The 23920-nt window shown below is 34.9% G+C and overlaps 1 protein-coding gene across 2 annotated transcripts in view; it reads left to right on the forward strand.

The window, feature by feature from the left end:
• The window catches only part of PIK3C2G (phosphatidylinositol-4-phosphate 3-kinase catalytic subunit type 2 gamma), a 406235-nt gene that overhangs the window by 379820 nt on the left and 2495 nt on the right, over positions 1-23920 (forward strand). For both annotated transcript variants that reach the window (XM_082351876.1, XM_082351875.1), the window contains one exon: positions 16496-16621. In XM_082351876.1, the coding sequence (XP_082208002.1) occupies positions 16496-16621 (126 nt within the window). The remainder of the gene's footprint in view (positions 1-16495; positions 16622-23920) is intronic.

Genomic DNA, 23920 nt, shown 5'->3' on the forward strand with positions numbered 1-23920 from the left:
ATAGTGCTTTAATAGATGTTGACTTCATCTTTAGCCCTTAAATGTGAAGATTTTGCAGTGTTCAGGGCTTTAACTCTTCAAACTAATTTCCTCAGAAATTTTATTCAGTTTTGAAACTTCAAAGATTATGTGAATTACTCCTAAATGTATGTCTCTACTTTTAATATTTCTCTGAACTCAATTTACATATTTCCAACTGCCTGATAGGCATTTACATTCTGATATCTTGACATCTCTTTAAACTCAACAATCCTAAATTATAGTCCTCTACTTTCCACTAAAACCAACTCTCACTCAGAACTACTTGCACCTTCCCCAAATACCTCTTGATGAAAACTTCTCTATAATTTATTTTGTATATTTTAACTTATTCCAGTACTCCTATATGTAATCATCAACAAATCATTTTAGTTTCCTTTTACTTTTATTATTGTTAAAATTTGACTCTATAGTCTCTGTTAATTCATCTGTAGATTATTTTAGTTGATTCCTGTTGAATTCCTTTCCTTGTTTCCTACTTCTCTATTCTGCCTAAAACATCCTAAAACTCCATTTTAATCATATCAATAAAAAGTTTTAATAGAGTCTCTGTAAATTTAAAATACTTTAGCCTAATATGCAGTCTAGCTATAACCTGCCTTTTATGTCCACCATCCACAGTACAAAACTTGTGTTATATTCTAGATGGTACATTCACTGTTGACTAGACACACGTCAGTCATTCTAGCTCACTATATCATACTTCTGCTTACCTTCTATTTACCTTCTACGTCCAACTCAACTTCAAGGCTCGGCTCAAACCTCTTACTCTCTCTGAAGCTCCTGGGCCACTCTTGTTCCTAGTTATCATTCCTTCTTTGGCCTCCTGTTACATTTACTCTATATACCATCCATTTGATATTCACTGCCTTATCTCAGCTCTTGAAACTTATCATCTTGGCTCATCCTGTAGTTTCAATTGTATTGAAAATTTACTGATTGTAAAAGCTGTGGGAAATATGTTTTGTATACTTCATAGTGCTAGCACAATACTATGCCCTTAATACATGTTTGTTAAATAAGTAAATGTTTGCTTAAGTGTATGTCACTGTGAAAAATAGCCACAGTCCACAGCAGTTTAGTTTAAGCTGTATTTACAATTGAATAGATTTTCTCTGTGAATTTTCCTCTCTATAATACTTGATACTAAACTGAGAATGGTCAAGTGACAAATATTTGATCATCACATCTGTCTCACTTAAGAATAAAGTGATTTCCTGCTGAGAATTATTGCTCTAAATATTCAACAGCTCTGGACACTCACCATCTCCCCAGATGACATAGCCATCAATGTACAGGACACCACATGATGTAAATTTTATTTAATCAGTCTCTCTTCTTAATGAAAACCTTTTACCCTAATCTCTATCCTTTATCCAAAATCTCCCTTAATTCTACATTCTAACTTTAAGAAAACAAACAAACAAAAAAACATAAGCTAAGGCCCTGACATTGGTTCTCATAATTTGGTTCCTTCCTGACTTTTCTGAAGTCCCTTTAGGAGTGACATCAGCATAATAGTGGCAAAAGACATCCCTCATTTTGTCTCCCACTCAACAACAAAAATTCAACATCCATCCACAGACAAAGTGAGACCCAGCACCATCCACCAAGGGATCAAGGAGGAGTCTCACCTACCTATGCTTCAGGTACTAGACACACAGACCTCAGTCCCAGCTGAGGACCCTGCAGTGGCCTGTGGACTGACTCCTGCTCCTCTCAGCCATGGTGCAGGAGCTTCTGGAAAGCATTGTCTTAGACAATCATCCATGGATAAAAGAGCCTTTGTGGAAGTGCAGGTATGCAGAGAAGAAGTTCCACCACACTGTGGTAGCAAAAAATATGAATTTGGATACATTGAAATGGGCAGAGAGTAAAGATTGGAGGAGGTGACTGCCACTTTAAATAGGAAGACAACAATGCAAAATTTCAAGGAACATGAAAATCAAGGTAACAAGACACTACCAAAGGATGACATTAATCTTCCAGTAACTGAACTCAAAGACCTGAAGATCTGTGATTTACCTGATATAAAGAATTCAAAATGGCTATTTAAAGGAAATTTGATGAGCTACAGAAAACACAGAAAGACAATTCAAAAAGATCAGGAAAATCATACATGAACAAAATGGGAAATTTAACAAAGAGATAGAAATTTTTTATGAAAGAAACCAAACAGAAATTTTACAGCTAAAGAATATGATGAATGAAATGAAACATGCAACAGAGAGCATCACCAGGAGAATGGGTCAAGCAGAAAGGGCATCTGTGAGATAGGAAACAGGAACTTTGAAATTATCCTGTCAGGGGAGAACAAAGGAAAAAAAGAGGAGAGTGAAGAAAGCCTATGTGATATATTGGAGTTCCAGAAAAAGAGAGGAAAAAGGGAGCAGAAAGTATATTTAAAGAAATAATGGCTGACAGCTTCCCAAATCTGAGGGAAGATTTGGATATTCGTGTTCATGAAGCTCACAGGTCACCAAACTCAACTTTAAAGAGATCCTCTCCAGAGCACATGATAATAAAACTGTCAAAATTCAAAGATAAAGAGAGAATCTTGAAGGCAACAAGAGGATAAAAGGCTTGTAACTTACAAGGGAGCCCCCGTAGAGTTATCAGCAGATTTCTCAGCAAAAACCTTATATACCAGGAGAGAGTGAGATGATATATTCAAAGTACTGAACTAAAATAAATGCCAATCAAGAATGCTTTACCTGGCAAGCCTGTCTTTCAGAAATGAAGAAGGGATAAAGACTTTTCCAGACAAACAAAAGTTGAAGAAATTTGCCACCACTAGACCTGCCTTACGAGAAATGCTGAAAGGAGTTCTTCAAGCTGAAATGAAAAGATACTAATTGGTAACATGTATATATGAAAATGTATAAACCCTGGTAAAGTATATAGTCAAAGTTAGATTAATACTATAATATGGTGGAGTGTTAACCACTTAATTCTAGTATAAAGGTTAAAGGACAAGAGTACTAAAAATAAGTATAACTACAATAACCTGTTAATGAACAAACAACATAAAAAGAGGTAAATTGTGACTTTAATAACATAAAATGGGGGGAATAAAGGGGTAGAGTTTTTGTATATGATTGAAGTAAAGCTATCAGCATAAATAGATGATTATATCTATAAGATGTTTTTTGTAAGCCTCATGGTAACCACAAAGCAAAAACCTACAGTAGATTCACAAAGGATAAAGATAAAGGAATCAAAGCATACCACTACAGAAAATCATCAATTTACAAAAGAAGACTGCACGAGAGGAAGAGAGGAACAAAAGAACAGCAAGAAAACAGTAAGATGACATGGGTAAGTCCTTACCTGTCAGTAATTACTCTTCATGAAAATTGATTGAATTATCCAATCAAAAGACATAGAATGGCTGGTTGGATAAAAAAGAAAAACAAACAATGATCCAACTATATGCCACCTATAAGACACTTTCAGCTTTAAGGACACACATAATCTCAAAGTAAAGTGCTCAAAGAAGATATTCCGTGTAATTGTAAACCAAAAGAGAGCGAGGTAGTTTTATCAGACAAAATAGACTTTAAGCCAAAAAATGGTAACAAGAGACAAATTCATTATATAATGATAAAGGGATCAATTCATCAAGAAGATATAAGAAATATAAATATATACACATGCAACATTGGGACACTAAAATATATTAAGCAAATACTAACAGATCTGAAGGGAGAAATAGACAACAATATAATAATAGTATGGACTTCAATACCCCACGTACAACAATGCATAGATCATCCAGAAAGAAAATCAATATGAAAATCTTGGGTTTAAACCATACTTTAGGTCAAATATACCTAACAGACATATATATACAGAATATTCCATCCAACAGCAGCAGAATACACATTCTTTTCAAGCAGACACAGAACATAATCCAGGATAGAACATATTATATTTCACACACAAAAAAAAAACCTCAGCAAATTTAAGAAGATAGAATTCATACCAAAAATCTCTTCCAGCCACAATGGTATAAAATATTTTTTAAAAAGAAGATCTCAAATGAACAACCTAACTCTACATCTCAACAAACTAGAAAAAGAAGAACAAACTAAACCCAAAGTTAGCAGAAAGGAAGAAATAACAAAGATCAAATCAGAGATAAATAAAAAGGAGAAAATAATAGAAACGATCAATGAAACTAAGAGCTGGTTTTTTGAAAAGATAAATAAAACTGACAAACGTTTGGCTAGACTAAAAAAAAGAGAGACTCAAATAAAATCAGAAATGAAAGAAGAGATATTAAAAGTGATACCAAAGAAATGCATAATCAGAAATTATGAAAATTATACACCAACAAATTGAACAACGTAGAGGAAATGAATAAATTTCTAGAAACATACAACCTACCAAGACTGAATCATGAAGAAACAGAATATCTTAACAGACCACTAACAAGTAAGGAGATCACATAAGTAATTAAAAACCTCCCAACAAAGAAAACACCAGGACTAGAAAGTTTCACAGGTGAATTTTACCAAACATTAGCACCAATTACTATCAATCCTTCTCAAACTCTTACAAAAAATGGAAGAGGTGAGAACACTTCTGAACTCATTTCATGAGACCAGCATTACCTTGATACCAAAACTAGACAAGAACACTACAAGAAAAGAAAATTACAAGTCAGTATCCCTTGTGAACATAAATGCAGCAATCCTCAACAAAGTATTAGTAAACTGAATTCAACAATACGTTAAAAAAGTCATACACCATGATCAACTGGGATTTATTCCAGAGGTGAAAGAAGGGTTCAGCATCCAGAAAACAATCAATGTGATAGATCACATTAACAAAATGAAGGCTAAAGGTCATATGAGCATCCCAAAAGATGCAGAAAAGACATTTGACAAAACTCAACATCCATTCATGATAACACTCTCAACAGGGAGGATATAGAGGGAGTGTACCTCAACATAATAAAGGACATGTATGACAAGCTCACAGCTAACATCATACTCAATGGTAAAAACTTGAAAGCTTTTCCTCAAAGATCAGCAACAAGGATACCCACTCTCACCACTTTTATTCAATTAGGCAAGAAAAAGATATTAAAGGCATCCAAATTGGAAAGGAAGATGTAAAACTGTCCCTATTTATAGGTGACATGATATTACATATAGAAAACCCTAAAGACTTCACAAAAAACTATTAGAATTAATAAATGAATTCAGTAAAATTGCAAGATACAAAATCAATACGTTTCCCTCGATATCCAAAAATAGAGCATTCCTATAAAATCTTTAGTAAGCCAAAATGGCAAAAATGAAGAAGCAATTACCTTAGGCCACATCTTGCTAACAAATTCACAGAATAAATCGAGATAAAGCACACATGCTCACAGACACAGGTCAAAGCTATGGCGGCTTGAGGCTGAGATGCTGAGTGTAGCACTTGGGAAAAGCGCTTAGCAGTGCCACTCTCACTGCTTAGGGTTCATGCTACCTCTATAACAGCTTGCTGCCCCCCAAGAAACGCTGAACACTGTTTTTGCTTTTCACCGTTACTTGTAGAAGTGAAAATCCTCTTCGGATTTTGTTCAATTAGCAAAAACAGGTGCTAATGTAAGTCTTTCTTAAAAGCAAAGTGGCCTAAAGCAAACTTCCAAAAAAGCAGAGAATACCTATATATAAAAATCACTTGCGTTTCTATACACTAATAGTGAACAATCAGAAAGAGGAATTAAGAAAACAATTCCACTTATAACTGCATTTAGAAGAATTAAATACCTAGGAATAAATTTAACCAAGGAGGTGAAAGACCTGTACACAGAAAGCCATAAGACACCAACATAAATTGAAGAAACAAAAGTAAATGGAAAGATATTCCCTACTCATGGATTGGAAGAGTTAACATTGTTTAAATGTCCATACTACCCAAAGCAATCTGCAGATTCAATCAGTATTGAATCAATATTGAATCAATCCCTATCAATATTCCAATGGCATTTCCAGAGAAACAGAACCTACAATCCTAAAATTTGTATGGAACCACAAAAGAGGACAAATAGCCAAAGCAATCTTGAGAAAGAACAAATTTATTGCAAATGAGCCAAAAATATACAATGGGGAAAAACAGTCTCTTCAATAAATGGTGCTGGGAAAACTGGACAGCCACATGCTAAAAAAAAGGAACTGGACCACTATCTTATACCATACACAAATATGAAGTCAAAATGGATTAAGGACTTGGATATAAGACTTGAAACCATAAAACTCCTAGAAGAAACATAGGAAAAAGGATCCCTGACATTGAACTTAGTGATGATTTTTGGATTTGACACCAAAAATAAAGGCAACAAAAGCAAAAATAAAAAACTGGGACTATATCAATCTACAAAGCTTCTGCACAACAAAGAAAACCATCAACAAAATGAAAAGGCAGCTTACTGAATGGGAGAAAGTATTAACAAATCATATATCTAGTAAAGGACTAATATCCAAAATATACAAAGACATCATACAACTCAGCAAAGAAACCAAACAAGCCAATTAAAAACTGGACAGATGATCTGAAAAGACATTTTTCCAAAGAAAACATCCAGATGGCCAACAGGTACATGAAAAGGTGTTCCACATCACTAATCATCAGGAAAATGCAGATCAAAACCACAGTGAGACACCACTTCACATATAGAATGGCTGTTATCAAAAAGACAAGAAATAACAAGGATGGCAAGGATGTGGAGGAAAGGGAACACTTGTACACTATTGGTGGAAATGTAAATTGGTGTTGCCATTATGGAAAATAGTATGGAGGTTCCTCAAGAAATTAAAAATAGAACTACCACATGATCCAGCAATTCTATTTCTGAGTATTTATTCAAAGAAAATGAAAATACTAATTCAAAATGGTATGTGTACCTCCATGTTTATTGCAGCATTATTTGCTATAGCCAAAATGTGGAAGCAACCTAAGTGTCCATCAAAAGATGAATGAATAAAGAAAATGTTGTATAGACCCACAATGGAATATTATTCATCCATAAAAAGAAGAAAATCTTGTCATTAGTGACATCATGGATGGATGGACCTTAAGGGCATTATGCTTAGTGAAATAAGTCAGGCAGAGAAAGACAAATACCACTAGATTTCACTTGTATGTGGAATCTAGACAAAATGAAACCAAACTCATAGATACAGAGAACAGATTGGTGACGGCCAGAGGTCGGGGGAGGTGTGAAATGGGTAAAGGTGGTCAAAAAGTATAATCTATCAGTTATAAAATACATAAGTCACGAGGATATAGTGTACAGCAGGCTGACTATAGTTAACAACACTGTGTTGTGTATTTGAAAGTTGGTGAGAGTAGATCTTAAAAGTACTCATCATAAGAAAAAAAATTTGGAACTCTGTGTGGTGATGGATGTAAACTAGACTTCATAATCAAATCATTATGTTGTACTCCTGAAACTAATATAATGTTATATTAGTATTATGTTATTTTCATGTTCTATTAATTATATTAAAGTTAATTATAAACTTCATTTTAAAAGTACTAATATACTTTTAAGGACTGAAATATAAAATATCTAATATTTAAAATCTTGCTTGAGGGACTCAAGAAAAGAATGGAGATGATGGGAGGAATGGTTGGTGAACTGGAAGATAGATGAAGGGAAATGATCCAATTTAAAGAACGTGGAGAAAAAAGATTGGAAAAAAAGAATAGAATTTTAGGGGTCTGTGGGAAAATACCCAAAGATCTAACATTGGGTCACATTTGTTTTCTGGACTCCCAGGACAGAAGAAAGAGATAGGGGCAGAAAAATATTTGAAGAAATAATGGCCAAAAACTTCCAAAGTTTAGTGAAGGACATAAATTTATAAATTTAAGTACCTTAGTGAGTACCAAAAGGAAAAACTCAAAGTAAAGCATGAATTTATATATTGTTCTCAAACTGCTAAAAACCAAGGACAAAGAAAAAATAGTGAAACAGCTAGAGAAAAATACTTGGCATATAGGAGAACAATAAAACAATGTAGGCAAGAAAAAATTGAAGTGAGAAGACAGTGGAACATCATTAAAGTGTTGAAAGAAAAGAATTGTCAACTTAGAATTCTATAGCCAGGGAATATACCGTTCAGCAACAAAAGAAAAATACATATTCCAATGAAGGAAAGCAACAAGAATTTCATACCCTGGATTTGCAGAGTGAGTTTTCCCAAAAGAAGAACCTGACGTTCAGTCTATTGTTTTCAACTTTGTTAGATATAGTTCATCCTTCCAGCCCCTCATAACTCAGTCCTGATGATCTGTTCCAGCATATTGGCCATAACACTCAGATTATTAACACCTGTACATCATATATCTATATCTTTATTTAAATCATGATAAAACTGTTTAGTTGGACAGGATCAAGACAAATATATGAGGTATATGGGTAAAAAACTCATATTTTACCTCTCAATTACTAGTTTCTGCTTTTTGTAATCCATCTTTTTCCCATACTATCAAATTTAATATCATAAAGCTAATCTTCCAGTATTTCATCTGTTCTTCACAATTCCTCAGCAATCTCTAACAAAACATATTCTGTCTCTTATCTGTACAATTTTCTCAGCACTTGCGGATAGAGGCTAAGGGTTAAGAAATTTGCAATCATTTAGAGTGGTTCAGTGCAATTGTAAAAAAAACGAAAAAGAAAAAGAAAAAAGAAAAAAAATTTAATTACCAGTTAACTTACAAACAGTTCTTCAGGGTGTGCTATTGAGTAGACTGTGAAAAATAAATGAGGTTTAATGCCTTACTTGTTACATGTTATTAAGAAATGGAAAAACTTTTCAAACAAGACATTTCAGTGATAAATTCTGGAGCCATAATTAGAATTCTGGACTTTTAGAAGCAATTCAATCTGTATGTATTGAGTCAGAAAAGGAATTCTATCTACTAGACTGTGACTTCTGTTTGGTTGTTAACTACATCAAGTTGAGGATTAAAATTTAAATATATATATATACATATATATATATATAAAACACCAGATGATCATGCCAAAGAATTTGTTATTTCTTTGAAAGCAGAAACTATTTTTTTTTTGTTTTTGTTTTTTTTTAAACATCTTTATTGAATTATAATTGCCTTACAATGGTGTGTTAGCTTCTGCTTTATAACAAAGTGAATCAGTTATACATATACAATATGTTCCCATTTCTCTTCCCTCTTGCATCTCCCTCCCTCCCACCCTCCCCATCCCACCCCTCTAGGTGGTCACAAAGCACCGAGCTGATCTCCCTGTGCTATGCGGCTGCTTCCCACTAGCTATCTATTTTACATTTGGTAGTGTATATATGTCCATGACACTCTCTTACCCTGTCACATCTCACCCCTCCCCCTCCCCATATCCTCAAGTCCATTCTCTAGTAGGTCTGTGTCTTTATTCCCGTCTTGCCACTAGGTTCTTCATGGCCTTTTTTTTTTTTTTTCCTTAGATTCCGTATATATGTGTTAGCATACTGTATTTGTTTTTCTCTTTCTGACTTACTTCACTCTGTATGACAGACTCTAACTCCATCCACCTCATTACAAATACCTCCATTTCATTTCTTTTTATGGCTGAGTAATATTCCATTGTATATATGTGCCACATCTTCTTTATCCATTCATCTGTCCATGGACATTTAGGTTGCTTCCATGTCCTGGCTATTGTAAATAGAGCTGCAATGAACATTGTGGTACATGACATTTTTTGACCTATGGTTTTCTCAGGGTATATGCCCAGTAGTGGGATTGGAAAGCAGAAACTATTTTGATCACTTTTCTGTGTCCTCTCCCAGACCATCCAAAGTGCTAGACACATGGCAGTTTGATTTTTGAGCTGATTTTTTAAAAAAATTATTGGAAATCACCTATTGATGATAAAAGTTCTATTAAAGGCTTAAATTGGTGTGAAATGAAGCAGACCATCCTAATTGAATTCATGAATACCTTAAATCATCCCATTCTATATGAATTAACACACAGAAAGATTGGAAAGACCATTCCACCATTTCTTTAACTGAAGCATACAGTAAACCACATATCAGAAACACTTTTATTGTACTTCCGTACTTTTGTTGTACATTGTCATTTTATAAAAAGACCCTCTTCATGATGGCTAGCCTCAGTTTCAGAACTGAAATTTGGCAGGCACATAGATGAGGAAAATGCTTTTTTATTATGTTGTTTTGTTTCTGGCATAGACCTCAGGTTTTGATAGTCCCATTATATTTTAATCATTGTCGGCTGAGTTCTTCCAAAGGCTATATTATCCTATGATTGGAAACATTTAAGTTAAAAAAAACTTGATGGAAAATTCTCATAAATTATTCATAAAAAAGATAACCTATTAAATACAATTAAACTTTGAATTAATCTACAGACGTTTCCAAAGTGTCTGATATTTTTAAACCATGTACCTTCATCACGTTCCTGATAAAATTTGATCTAGAAGTGCTCTTAATTTGAATCTGACAGTTTCCTTTGCATTCTTTGTAGAGAGTCTGTATAGGGTAGTGGTTAAGAGCATAGGCTTTATAGAAAAACCTCTTAAATAAAATAAAGACAATACTGGCACAAGGATTATTTTAAGAGAGTGCTTTAAATAAATTAAATATTCAGTATGTGGTAGCTATTATTACTATGTATGAAAAATAAATATATTTCTCATATACTCATATGAAAATACCAAAGAGTTGCTGGCATACCCTACAATGTGAGATGGTTTTATTTACTTTACAAACAACTTATATTCTGCCTTGTCTTTATACCAACATGTTACTGCTTACTTTTTTTTTCTCAATTTTGATAAATTAACCATATTTTCAAGATACTTTCATTCATTGATCATAAAAAAAAAAGTAGCATTGAAAACCATTTGAAATGCTGTGTGCAATCTGAGGCAAGAAATGAAGGCAGAAAATTGGTATATTTAATTATTAACAATATTATTTAGACGTCAACATTGTGAATATTTACTAATATACATAATTTTAATGTTTATAACCTAAAATAATAATCTAGCTAAGAATCCCCTATATTTCATTCTTCAGTTAAGAGAGAAGTCTCTTCCACCAGTGAATGCTAAGAATATCCTAAGGCTTTTCAACTAGAGGGACCTCTCTTTAAACAAACAAAACAAATGAAAAAAAATTTGATTTCTCAGATGTCATTAAAGTCCTTTTGCTATCTGATAAATTTAAGAAATACAAAATAATTTTTAAAACTACTATAAATGCAGTAGTGTTTTTAAATTATAAAATTGTATGAACAAAAGCACCTACGGATATGTGAAAAAAATAGTATAGTAGTAAACATGTATGAGACATATTTATTTCCTCTGCAGGGAGTGCTTGGTGCTAATGTGGGTCCAGCTCCCTGCCTCCACACAAAGGTCCCCATAAGGCACTCCTCCAATTAAATTGAATGTACCTCTTTCTGTTTCTTCCATGTACTCCACAAAGCAGGACATGGAGGGGAAAACTTATAGGAGGTTGAGAGAGGGCATAGGAATGTAGCACAAAAATATGACTTTAGTTCACACTTCACCGTATATTAAGCCCCCAAGAAATTGTCAGGTCATCATTAACTCCTAGAAGGAGATTTAAATAACCCACTGTGCTTATTGTTAAGGAGATTTTTAATGAGTTAGTGGGAGAAGTCTGGAGAGGTGGAGAGGACTATCACAGAAGAGTAAACACGGTCTCAGGAAGAGGACAGCAATTACAGATCAAGTCTCCAGGTGGAAGAAATGGTGACCAAGGATTCGTTCTGAGAAGGAGTACAAGTAATTATGTTACAAATTCAGTCTAGCTCCAGTTGGAGAAAAAATGAGTAAGAAAAGGTAGTAAGCATCTAATTGTGTAACATGATCTGAGAGGTGAGATAAAGTCAAAGTTTTCGAAGTGGAGCATTAAGATATTGGACATAACAAACAGAACTTAACACATATATTCCTGATGCAATGATGTGCTTGAGAAGATCAGCTCTAGCAGAGAGATGCCTTCAAACAGCTTAAAGTTCAGGGTAAACACCGAGGACAGACTTTGGAAATAGACCCCAAGATACATCTTTTTTACCCTGCAGTGGGCTTTTTATTGTTTGGTCACAATAAGAAATATTGCAATAGGTAAGAGAAATTACTTAAATCTTAGGAAGTTAGGAAGACTTCTGGTTTTTATATTGCATTATAAATGATGATTCAGCAAATACTTACGAAGTACTTTCAAAGAGCTAGGCACTATGAATATATAGCTCATTTAATCAGTCATTTGGTAACTGTTTATTGAGTATTCACTATATGCCAAGTACTGTGTTAGGGACAGGACTCCTATAAAAGAAAAGAATGCTGTGAGGAAGACATAGCTATGAAAAGAAAGAAACGAATAAGGTAAAGGAAAGCCCAATCTCAAGTGAGGATTTAAAATTTTTAATTGGAGATTCAGAAACATACTGAAAGCTTAGGAAGAAAGAAATGAGGGTGGGGTTAAGGTAGTAGAGTACAGTAACCAATGGAGCAAAACCCAAAGCAAATATGGGGGGAGGGGAGGTATGGAACAACAAGACATGGATTTTCCTTTTAAATAATTTCTCATCTCATAAGGAAGCTAACACATACATAAAACCATTTTTAAACATAGAAAATGATAAGCATTTTAACAGGAAATCTAGAATATATAAAAGTCTGAGCTAGTCTGAGCAAAAAAAAATCAAATTTGGATGACTTCACATCATCTGAGCACAGTAAAAATATTAGCCAGAATTCTAAAAAAAGTGGTAGTGCTGCTTGACTTCAACCCACCATGAATAAAAACATCCTCTGGGTGACACAAGGAAACTTCTCATTGTTTAGATTGAGCCTCAGACTAAGAACTCTGTAACCCCAAGCCTTATGACTCTTCAAGTCAAAGTGTCAAGTCTTTGTGAAGGTCTAAAACACAACCAGAGTAAAAATTCTGGGGTAAGATGGACAAGTAGGAGCTATTTAATCATTTTAAAATAAAATTTAATTCACATAAACATAAGGGCAAACAGTAAAATGTATTGATGAAAAGACACCTAGTGATCTCTTTAATAAATTAAATGAGATCGTTAAGGATCAGGATACAGTGCCAGTAAGAAGAGGGGAAAAAAAAATGTTGATAAGACAGCTGCTATAGGGGGAGAAAGGATTCTCTTAAAAAGAAATCCATGTCTGCATTTACAGCCGCGGAGGACAGACTAAGTGAGCTGCTCAGATCGAATGTATCCCTGACTTAAATTGTTCTATTATTCTGAAAACAACAGGATATTCAAGGATCTTGTCAGACACTAATTGGAAACAGAAGCCCAAACCTTTAATTGCTAAATGCTTGGTGAAGGCTGGTATACAAAATACTTTTTCCCTTCTGTGATTGGGAGTTTATTCCGCAGTGGAGACTCCTTGAATGTTTTGAGAAGGAAAGTGACAGGATCAAAGCTGCTTTACAGGGCTTCCCTGATGGCGCAGTGGTTGAAAATCTGCCTGCCAATGCAGGCGACACGGGTTCGAGCCCTGGCCTGGGAGGATCCCATATGCCGCGGAGCAACTAGGCCCGTGAGCCACAACTACTGAGCCTGCGCGTCTGGAGCCTGTGCTCCGCAACAAGAGAGGCCGCGATAATGAGAGGCCCGCGCACCGTGATGAAGAGTGGCCCCCACTTGCCGCAACTAGAGAAAGCCCTCGCACAGAAACGAAGACCCAACACAGCCAAAAATAAATAAATAAATAAATAAATAAATTTATTTAAAAAAAAAAAAAAGCTGCTTTACAGGAAGGTTAAATGCAACAGTGATATACACGATGAATGAAGGAATGAAGTGGGAAGACTGGGGCATAAAGTAATTAAAATCTAATTATAAGTTAGGAAATAAAGATCTGTGGTGGCAGATGAGCTAGGGCAAAAAGGGAGGATGTTGATCTTGGTACATACTTGGATTTGAAAATCAATGATAAGGGAGACACTGGAGAAATGAAATTGTATCATTTAATGCAATTTTAACAAGTTGAAAAAATCTGTTTTGGAGTGGTGAGGAAAGGTAGAAGATAGATTTTGGTTAGAGTATAAGGTACCTGTAGAACTCTTTACAGGTCACTAGGCTGGGATCCTAAGGATGAATTACAGATTCTTATTTGGGAGTCATCAGTGGTTCTCAACTGGGGTCAGTTCTGCTCCCCAGGGGACATTTAGCAATGGCTGGGAACTTTTCTGGTGTCACAGCTGGGAGGATGGTGCTATCGCAGTCTGGTAGGTAGAGTCAGTAATGCTGTTAAACATCCTCAATGTACGGAACAGCCCCCTACAACAAAGAATCATTTGGCCCCTAGTGCCACTAGTGCCAAGATTGAGAAACCCTGCTCATAAATGTCATAGTACATTAGGCATATCTTGTCTAATCAATGCATGTAGTGTATTCTTGTTCAATTTATAGAAAATAAAAATAGTAACAAGCATTTATTGAATCTTACTCTATTTCAGGCACTATACTCACATTACATGGTTTATTTTATTTAATTTTTTGAATGCTTTGAGACAGATATCACCTTTATCCTCATGTAACAGGTTAGGAAACTGATCCACAGAAAAGTTATCTACCAAAAGCCACATAGCTGGGAAATTTGGAGGCCCAGATTGCAACCAAAAAGTCCTTTTCCAGAACCATGATTCTAACCACTAAGATGAAACATACAATGATTATACGTATGGTATCCTCAAGCCCAGTGCCCAATGGTAGAAAAGAGAGACAATTACACAGAGCAAAAACACTTTTCTCCCTTCATTTTTCTCACACACATACACACACACACAAATCAACTCTCAAATATTAATAGCAATGTTTTTTTCTGTGTCACAGAAAATTCCATTGTGCCATTGATACATTTCAGAGCTCCTCCTGCGGGAGGGTTTCGCGTGGGACAGGGATACCTTGAGCACCATCTAAAGCAGCAGGTTTGACAATCTTAGCGTTTTGACATGTGGGTGTGTCCAGATGTATTTTATCTAATTTGCAAATAATAATAAAGAGCCAGATTTTCCTAATGACATAATTTTTACCATGTAAATTAGAACGGAATAAAAGTTGGTCCTATAATAATATATGTCACATTTTCTTACTTTCCAGTATGCTTTTTTGAATGCCAAAGAAAGATGTAAAATTCAAGCTAACGACATTGGGGATGGCACTGGATGTTTACATGTGAATGGCGCTGTGATTCAGAATATAAAAATATTTGTTGGAAATTACTGATTTAATAGTTAGAATGTATTCACCAAGAGAACCATTTAATTCCTCAATTGTGACTTTCAAATCTCCACTTAAATATAAATTACACAAGCATTTCTCATTTTATCAAACTAGATATGCATAGTTTTTTAGTACAATTTGTTCTCCATTTGGTCACAAAGATAGAACCCATTTCTCTGACGTACAGTGGTTTCCAAATTTTTAAAACAGAGTACTCATTCTTCAAATTTATTAAGAAATAAAAATATCCATAAGAAAAAAGTGGAAAAGGAAGAGAGACATTCTGAAACCAGGATGGGGGAGCAAGGGTGTTAGGATAAACTAGAGAGAGGGGGTCCAGAGATCTACTCATTTGACATCATTGATCTACCCATCAGGCAGCAACTTAGGCAACTTTGGGACCTCCACAGGACACAATTTTAAAAGGATTATCCAATATATTTTAGGATAATTTAGATAATAAAATTATTATAACTCTTAAAGTCTTATAAGTATGTTAAACTTGTAGGTCTAATTGATATTTTTCTGTTTGAAAATGTGATATTATATAATATGCATTTACATATCATTAAATGCTACATCTTATGTGCTAATCTTGAATTATTTATTTTCAAGTGGTGTACAGTCTCCTGAGGCACTCAGTTCCTGGCTCTGCCTGTGGGTTATATTCATCTCTTGACCATTTCTGTCAAAAATGCAAATTTAGCTAGTGGGAACATGCTATAAAGCACAGGAAGCTTAGCTCGGTGCTCTGTGATGACCTAGAAGGGTGGGAGGGAGGTCCAAGAGGGAGGGGATATAGGTATACATATAGCTGATTCACTTCATTGTACAGCAGAAACTAACACAACATTGTAAAGCAATTATACTCCAATAAAAAAAATGCAAATTTAGTTTTTACTATAAAAAGCTAAAGCCAATCACATTTAATGGACTCTTAAATGTAGTTCTCTGACACAACACTTAATTTAAGATGGACAGTTTTGCTCTTTTAAACTGTATTTTGGGATTATTTTTGAGCAATGATGTATTTCTTTTGATTGTTCTCTTATTTTCTGATAAACAGTGACTGTAATAAATCTTGATCCTGCCTTTGGTCTAGATAAATTTAGTAGCTGTGTACTTGTTTTCTTTAATAGTGATGCACATTAATATTTATAACCATTTTCCTTTGCAGCATCTCCCAGATGGCTCCACGCCCAGTGCACATGTTGAATTTTATCTTTTACCGTATCCCAGTGAAGTTCGGAGGAGGAAAACAAAATCTGTTCCAAAATGTACCGACCCCACTTACAATGAAATTGTAAGTATGAGTCAACTCTTGTCCAGTCGTTTTGTATTTTTCTTGCCATTTTTCAGCTTGACCAAATATGGAAAATTTACAGTAATTGGCAGCATTATTCCATAAAGGGAAGACATTTCCCAAAATAGCCACTGTCTGCCGATCACTGTTCTTGATGCTATAGGAACTGGAAAATACAGATACTGCTTTCAAAGTGCTTATGAACCAATTTTCAAATTGTGGCTAGTCTCCATCAAGAGCCCAAGACTTTACAGCATTTGTTTCACCTACTAACATTATCCCTGACTCCACCTCATTTTCTCTAACAAGTTTTTCTTTACCTGGTTTTCCTTACCTAATAACTTTATCATAGTCTAACCTGTGTATAGCAATAAACTTTACAAAATCTCTTTTGAAACACTGAAAAAAATAAAGAAGTACAAAGTACAAATTATATTGAGGTTAATTTATATTTTATATAGCTCTCTAATTCATTTGTAGTATATGATTTGAACATCTGATCTCCTAATTCTTTCTAAGGCAAACCCTACATTTATTCTCTTGATTCCATCCTTTCCCATCTCTTCTGTACCTTGCTCACTTAATTATTTGCTCACCTTTTCTTAAGGCTATCTCATCCACTGGATCCTCAACTCAGAAATCTTAAAAAAACAAAACAAAATAAACCCTTCAAGTCAGCCTTTCTAAAGCATCCAAATTTTCTTTCCCTCGCTATCACCTCCAAACTTTTGCAAAATTAACACATTTCCTGCTCTCGGTTCATCACTTCCTTCTCACCCTTTAATCCTCTGCGATGTGGATTCTGACCTTGACTGATGCTGTTTTATTCAAATGGCATCAAAAGACTCCTAATTGCTCAATCCAATGAGCCATCAGGCTCTCCTCTCCGGAACAGTTAGACGGCAGCACTGTTAACTGCTTCCTCTTTCTTTACACCTCCCTTCTGCTTCTTAAGTTCTACCTTTTCTCTTTTTTTAATCAACATAATTAATTTTTATTGGAGTATAGTTGCTTTACAATGTTGTGTTAGTTTCTGCTGTACAGCAAAGTGAATCAGCTATAGGTATTACATATATCCCCTCTTTTTTGGATTTCTTTCCCATTTAGGTCACCACAGAGCATTTAGTAGAGTTCCCTGTGTTATACAGTGGGTTCTCATTAGTTATCTATTTTATACATAGTAGTGTATACATGTCAGTCCCAATCTCCCAGTTCATCCCACCTGTCCTTACCCCCCTTGGTGTCCATGCATTTGTCCTCTACATCAGTGTCTCTATTTCTGCTTTGCAAATAAGTTCATCTGTACCATTTCTCTAGATTCCACATATAAGCAATATTATACAGTATTTGTTTTTCTCTTTCTGACTTACTTCATTGAGTTCTACCTTTTCTTAATTCCCTTCTATCTTCTCTAACCACGCTCTCATTTTCCTTCATTGCCATTCTTCCTCTGAAAATATTTATTTGCTGGAGTTCCATGACCTACCCTCATCTCTTGATATATACACTCAAAAGCATCTTATGTATCTACAAATTTTCATTTGTTGATAAATTTTCATTTATCACTTGAAGGTTGCATCTGAATTTATTCCTCAAACCCTGGCTTATCTCCCAAGCTTTAAACCTATACTTCTACCTGATTTTTAAAGAGCCCCTTTAGGATGCCTCCTACGCACTTTTAAACCAGGCTTTCCTACTCTGTTTGCCATCTCCTCGGAAGAAACTTTCTAATGACATCACCCTCTCCCTCACTCACAAGTCCAGTTAATCCCCAAGTTTTGTCAGTTCTACTTGTGCAGCCACCTGCCTCTTCAATCCATCTTCTCCTCTGTGTCCCATCGCTACTTCTTTGTTTGAAGGCCTTGCAACTTTCGCTAATATAATAGCCTCCTATCAGCCTCCTATCTTGTGTTTTTCAATTAAATCATTCATATTTCTATCTAAGGTGTCAAAAACTACTCATATTTATTATTCTCCTACTTAACCTTTTTCAAATGTTCCTTACTGCCTACTGAATAATATCCAAAATCCCAAGTGTGGCATTCACAGCCTTTCAAATTTGACTCAGTAATTTTCCTGAGTTGTCTCTGGACCAATATCATCCTTATATACTTTTTCAAAAAAATTTTTGTTTTGAGGTAATTGTAGATTCACAAGCAGTTGGAAGAAATAATATATAGAGAATTCAAATACCCTTTAACCACTTTCCTGCAATGGTAACACTTTGCCTGACTGCTGACAATATCACTACCAGGAAATTGACATTGATACGATCCACTGACCTTATTCTGATTTCTCCAGTTTTATATGTGTTCTTATGTATATGTGTGCATATTTAGTTCTGTGCATCTATGTCACGCGTGTAGGTTTGTGTGATCACCCCCACAGTCAAGGTACAGAACATTACATCACAGTGATTCCTGGTGCTACCCTATTATAGCCGCAGACACTCTTCTCCCTCTAACGCCCCATCCCCAAACCCTGGCAAGTATTAATCTATTCTCTATCTCTATAACCTTGTCATTTCAAATGTTATGTAAATGGAATCATACAGTTTGTTACATTTTCACTTACCATAGTTCCCTAGAGATCCATCCAAGTAGCTGCATGTATCAATAGTTTGTTCATTTTCACTGCTAAGTAGTAGTCATGGCATGGAGGTATGACAGTTTCTTTAACTGTTTACCAATTTAAGGACATCTGGGTTATTTCTGGCTTGGGGCTATTACACACAAAGCTGCTGTGCACATTGATATATAGGTTTTTGTGTAAACATAAGCAAACGCTCAAGATGTAATTACTGGGGTATATGGTATATGGTAATGCCATACATAGTTTTTCAAGAGACTGTCAAACTCCTTTTCTATACCATTTTACACTCTCACCAGCAATGTTTGTGCCAATTTCTCTACATCTTTGCCAGCATTTAGTGTTATCACTATATTTAATTTTAGTTCTTTTGAAAGGTATAGAGTGATAGCTCATTGTGGTTTTAATTTGCATTTATCTAGTAGCTAATGATGCTGAATTTTTTTCATGTGCTTATTTACCATCTGCATACCCTCTTTCATGAAATGTCTCTTTGTGTCTTTGTTCATTTTCTAATTAGATAGTTTGCATTTTTACTCATTTTTACTGTTGACTTTTGAGATTCTTTATATACTTTGGATAATAGTCCTTTGTCAGATGTGTGGTTTGCAAATATTTTCTCCCAGTCTGTAGTTTGACTTTTCCTCCTTTTCTCAGGGTTTTTCACAGAGTAAAAATTTTCAATTTTGATGAGACCCAGTTTATCAATTTTTTTTCTTTTGTAGACTGCATATTTGGTGGCAAGTCTAAGAACTCTTCACCTAGCACTAAGTTCTAAAGATTTCCTCCTATATTGTTTCTAAATGTTTTATAGTTTTACATTTTACATCTAAGTCCATTATTCATTTTTAGTTGATTTTTGAAGAAAGTGTGAGGTTTAGGTTGAGGTTCACTTTTTTTGCCTATGAATGCCAGTTATTTCAGCGCCATTTATTGAAAAAGCAATTCTTCCTATGTTAAATGTCTTTTGCACCTTTGACAACAATAAGGAACATTTGTTTGCTCATGCCCTTCCATTGCCCCATACTTAGTCATATTCTCAAGTCACATCAGACAGCTTGTCATTCCCTGAATAATCCCTATGACCTCTGTGATAGAGCTCATGTAGCTGTTCACCCTCCTGCCCTTCTCTGCCAACTTTGAGGTTTACCTCAAATATGGACTCTGAGAACCAGTCTCTCTTCCCTGTCTCTTACGCCACATTTACCATCTCTTATTTATTCCTACACAGACTTTTTTCTTCTAGTACATTGAAAACTTCTTGAGGACAAGGAAAATGTCTTAGCTTTCTTAGTATCTTTGAAACTTAGCTACTTCTAAAAAGATTTGTGGAATTAAATATTTGGGATAGTTTTATAAGTGACACTTTATGTGTACTGTATAAAATGTAAAACTATCAAACATTTATATATATTCAAATAATAGATATTTTAGTAAGGAAATATATTTTGACATTTTATTATTTGTCATGATGTCAACAGCTAGAGGTATACACCTCCCAACTATATATCCCTAGTTTCCTTACGTTCTGGGTATAAGACCCCCTACATGAATATCAAGAAACTTCTCAGACTGCATGCTGTACTTCAGCATTTGTATCTAAGGAAATACATAATGATGAAAAGCCACTAACAATCCAGGAGTTTAAATAAATTTGTGTTTTATTTATCTCAAGCTATATGTACTATAAAAACCAGTAGTAAATGCACATGTGTGGAGATTATTTTATGATGCTTGCTGTGTCCATAAATTGTCTCACGGCTTGCAATAATTCTGAGTCCCACACATTCATGGCCCATTGATTAGAAATCACTGCAATACTTTTCTCCATCAGCCCATACTTGTAGCTTGGACACACACTGTTTATACATTGAACACATTTAAAATTGTTTCAAAAACAATAGTTCATAGTCTATGCGTAGCAAACTCCAATTTATACATAACCCAAATGAGAGGAAATGTGAATTAGTGTATGGATAAGTGACTAATAGTAATGATCATCATATAAACAATTTTGAGAGGGAAGCTGGTTGAATTTAGAAAGCCATGAGAAGAAAAACACTAACAGTATTTTAATTTTTCTCCCATTATGCTGTGTATCAATATAAAAATCTTTATTTATAAGAAATGCAAAAAAAGTGCACCGGTTTTAACTGTGGTTTTACTTTCTCTCCCCCTCAGCTGTGATATAGACCCCCATCTCTGTGCCAAATCCCTCAATTATTTCTGTGCATTCTTAGCAACACCTTATACAGTCGTCCCTCACCCCTTTTTATCTGCAGGGAGATTGGAGCCCCGAGGATACCAAAATTCATGGGTGCCCAAGTGCTTTATATAAAATGGCATAATATTTGCATATAACCTATACACATCCTCCCATATACTTTAAATCATCTCTAGATTACTCACAATACTTGATACAATGTAAATGCTATGTAAATAGTTGCTGGAAATTCAACTTTTCCTTTTTGGAACTTTCTGGAATTTTTTCCCCGAATATTTTTGATTTGTGGTTGACTGAATCCATGGATGCAGAACCCATGGATACAGAGGGCCAACTGTATGTGCTTTCTAAGGAGCCCAGTAAGTTATCACATGGCACCTACCTTGTTTTTAACTTCTCCCCCTGCTTTGCTTCCTGTGTACTGCTACATCAGCCACTCTGGGATTTCTCAAACTGCCAAAGCCAGGCAATGGTCTGGGAAGTGGGAGAGAACAACCTCACTCCCCTTCTTATATAAATCTCTTAGAGGAATACAAAGTGAATATTACATCGCGACACCTTAAAAAGCTTTTCATGAAAATAGTCCGTTCAATTGTTATTCATAACCCTCTTTCTCCCTAATATTCTGAGAGAGGCTGGGTCAGGACCACTGCCAAGTGTCCCTTTAGTATCCACCCTGCAGATACTAAAGCTCTGATACAGGGCCAAACTTGTCACCTTGACACTTCCCAGAGTGATTCGCAATAGGATTGCCAGCAGTCTTCCTAAGAACGCCTCTCACATGCAAATCCCTGTGGTAGACATGACTGGGCTCAGGATGGGGCGGGGCTGATGGTCCGAGCGCTGCTGGAATTGCCCTACAGCCTTTAATAAGCACAGCTGGGATTCTGACTCCAGTGCCATTGCTCTTTCTACTCTACGACCTTTGGCATCTGGTTAAGAACCATTATTTTTTTAATGATTCATTAGAAATACAGATTCTATTTTAAAACAGAATTATATTGTTATAGTCAATGTATGTTGTACATTGTATTCCTTCCTTTTTTTCTATTGAAGTATAGCCAGTTTACAATGTTCTGCGAATCTCTGCTGTACAGCAAAGTGACTCAGTTATACACATATAGACATTCTTTTTTTTATATTCTTTTCCATTACGGTTTATCACAGGATATTGAATATAGTTCCCTGTACTATACAATAGGACCTTATTGTTTAACCATTCTATATATAATAGTTTACATTGTATTTCTTTCTTAGATATTATCCTACTTAATTAAATTACTAAACAGTGTTTTTCTACTTGATGTGACAATTTCAAACCTACAAATTCAATGTTTATCAGAAGGCAATGAAGACTTGACACATGCCTATGGGTAAAAAGTATTATAAAGTGAAATTAAAAGAGCTGTGCATTTTTGGTTCTGTTTATGTTAAGGCACAATACATATTAAATCATTTGGTGAAAAGACTCAAAGAATATAATCATCTGTGTACTTCTTTAGCATTACCCACTAATTATTCATTGCATTGGAAGAAAAAAGCGCTTATTTTTTTAAACAACGTTATGGATGCAGTAAAGCAATTAGAACAGATATATATATATCTTCTATAATGTACAATGATTACATGTTTATAAAACCTCAGTCACTTTCAAGAAAATAGCTTTTGCATAATGAAGCACAGGGGAAAAAATCCATAAAGTAATATAAACTTTGGAGTTCAAATGTTTGTATTTTAACCAGGAAGGCAATTAATTCCTGTCATTTATTAAAGAATTTCAGCTTGTTAAATACCTGGGAGACTCAATTTTGTGTACAACTGTTATCTCCAGTCAGGGAAGGCAAAATACCAAGAAACAACTGTTCTTTTTTTACGTATTTGATGGATCTTTTTCAGCTGTAATTCATTAGTGTTTACTATGTATCAGGCTTTGTAATAAGGCTTATATTTATTATCTCATTTTATTCTTTCTCACAATGCCAGAAGGTAAATATTATTATCACCATATTCGAATGAGAAAACACATTCAGATGGCCCCCAACTTAGGATGGCTCAACCCGAAATTTTTTTTACTTTACGATGGTGCAAAAGAGATATACATTCAGTAGAAACCATACTTCAAATTTTGAATTTTGCTCTTTTCCCAGGTTATCGATATGTGGTAGGATACTCTTTCCTGATGCCGAGCCACAGCTCCCAGTCAGCCACGCAATCACAAGAGTAAACAGCCAATATGCTTACAACCATTTGGTACCCAGACAACCATTCCGTTTTTCACTTTCAGTACAGTATCCAATAAATTACATGAGACATTCTGAGCACGTTTAAGGTAGTTAGGCTAAGCTATGATGTTTGGTGGGTTAGGTATATTAAATGCATTTTCGGCTACAATATTTTCAATTTACCATAGGTTTATCAGGATGTAACCCCATTGTAAATGGAGGAAGAACTGGAGTTGACAACAGATTTATATAAATATGAATCAT

This window comes from Balaenoptera borealis, assembly GCF_965194805.1.
Source record: "Balaenoptera borealis genome assembly, chromosome: 13".
In the NCBI taxonomy this organism is placed as follows: Eukaryota; Metazoa; Chordata; class Mammalia; order Artiodactyla; family Balaenopteridae; genus Balaenoptera; species Balaenoptera borealis.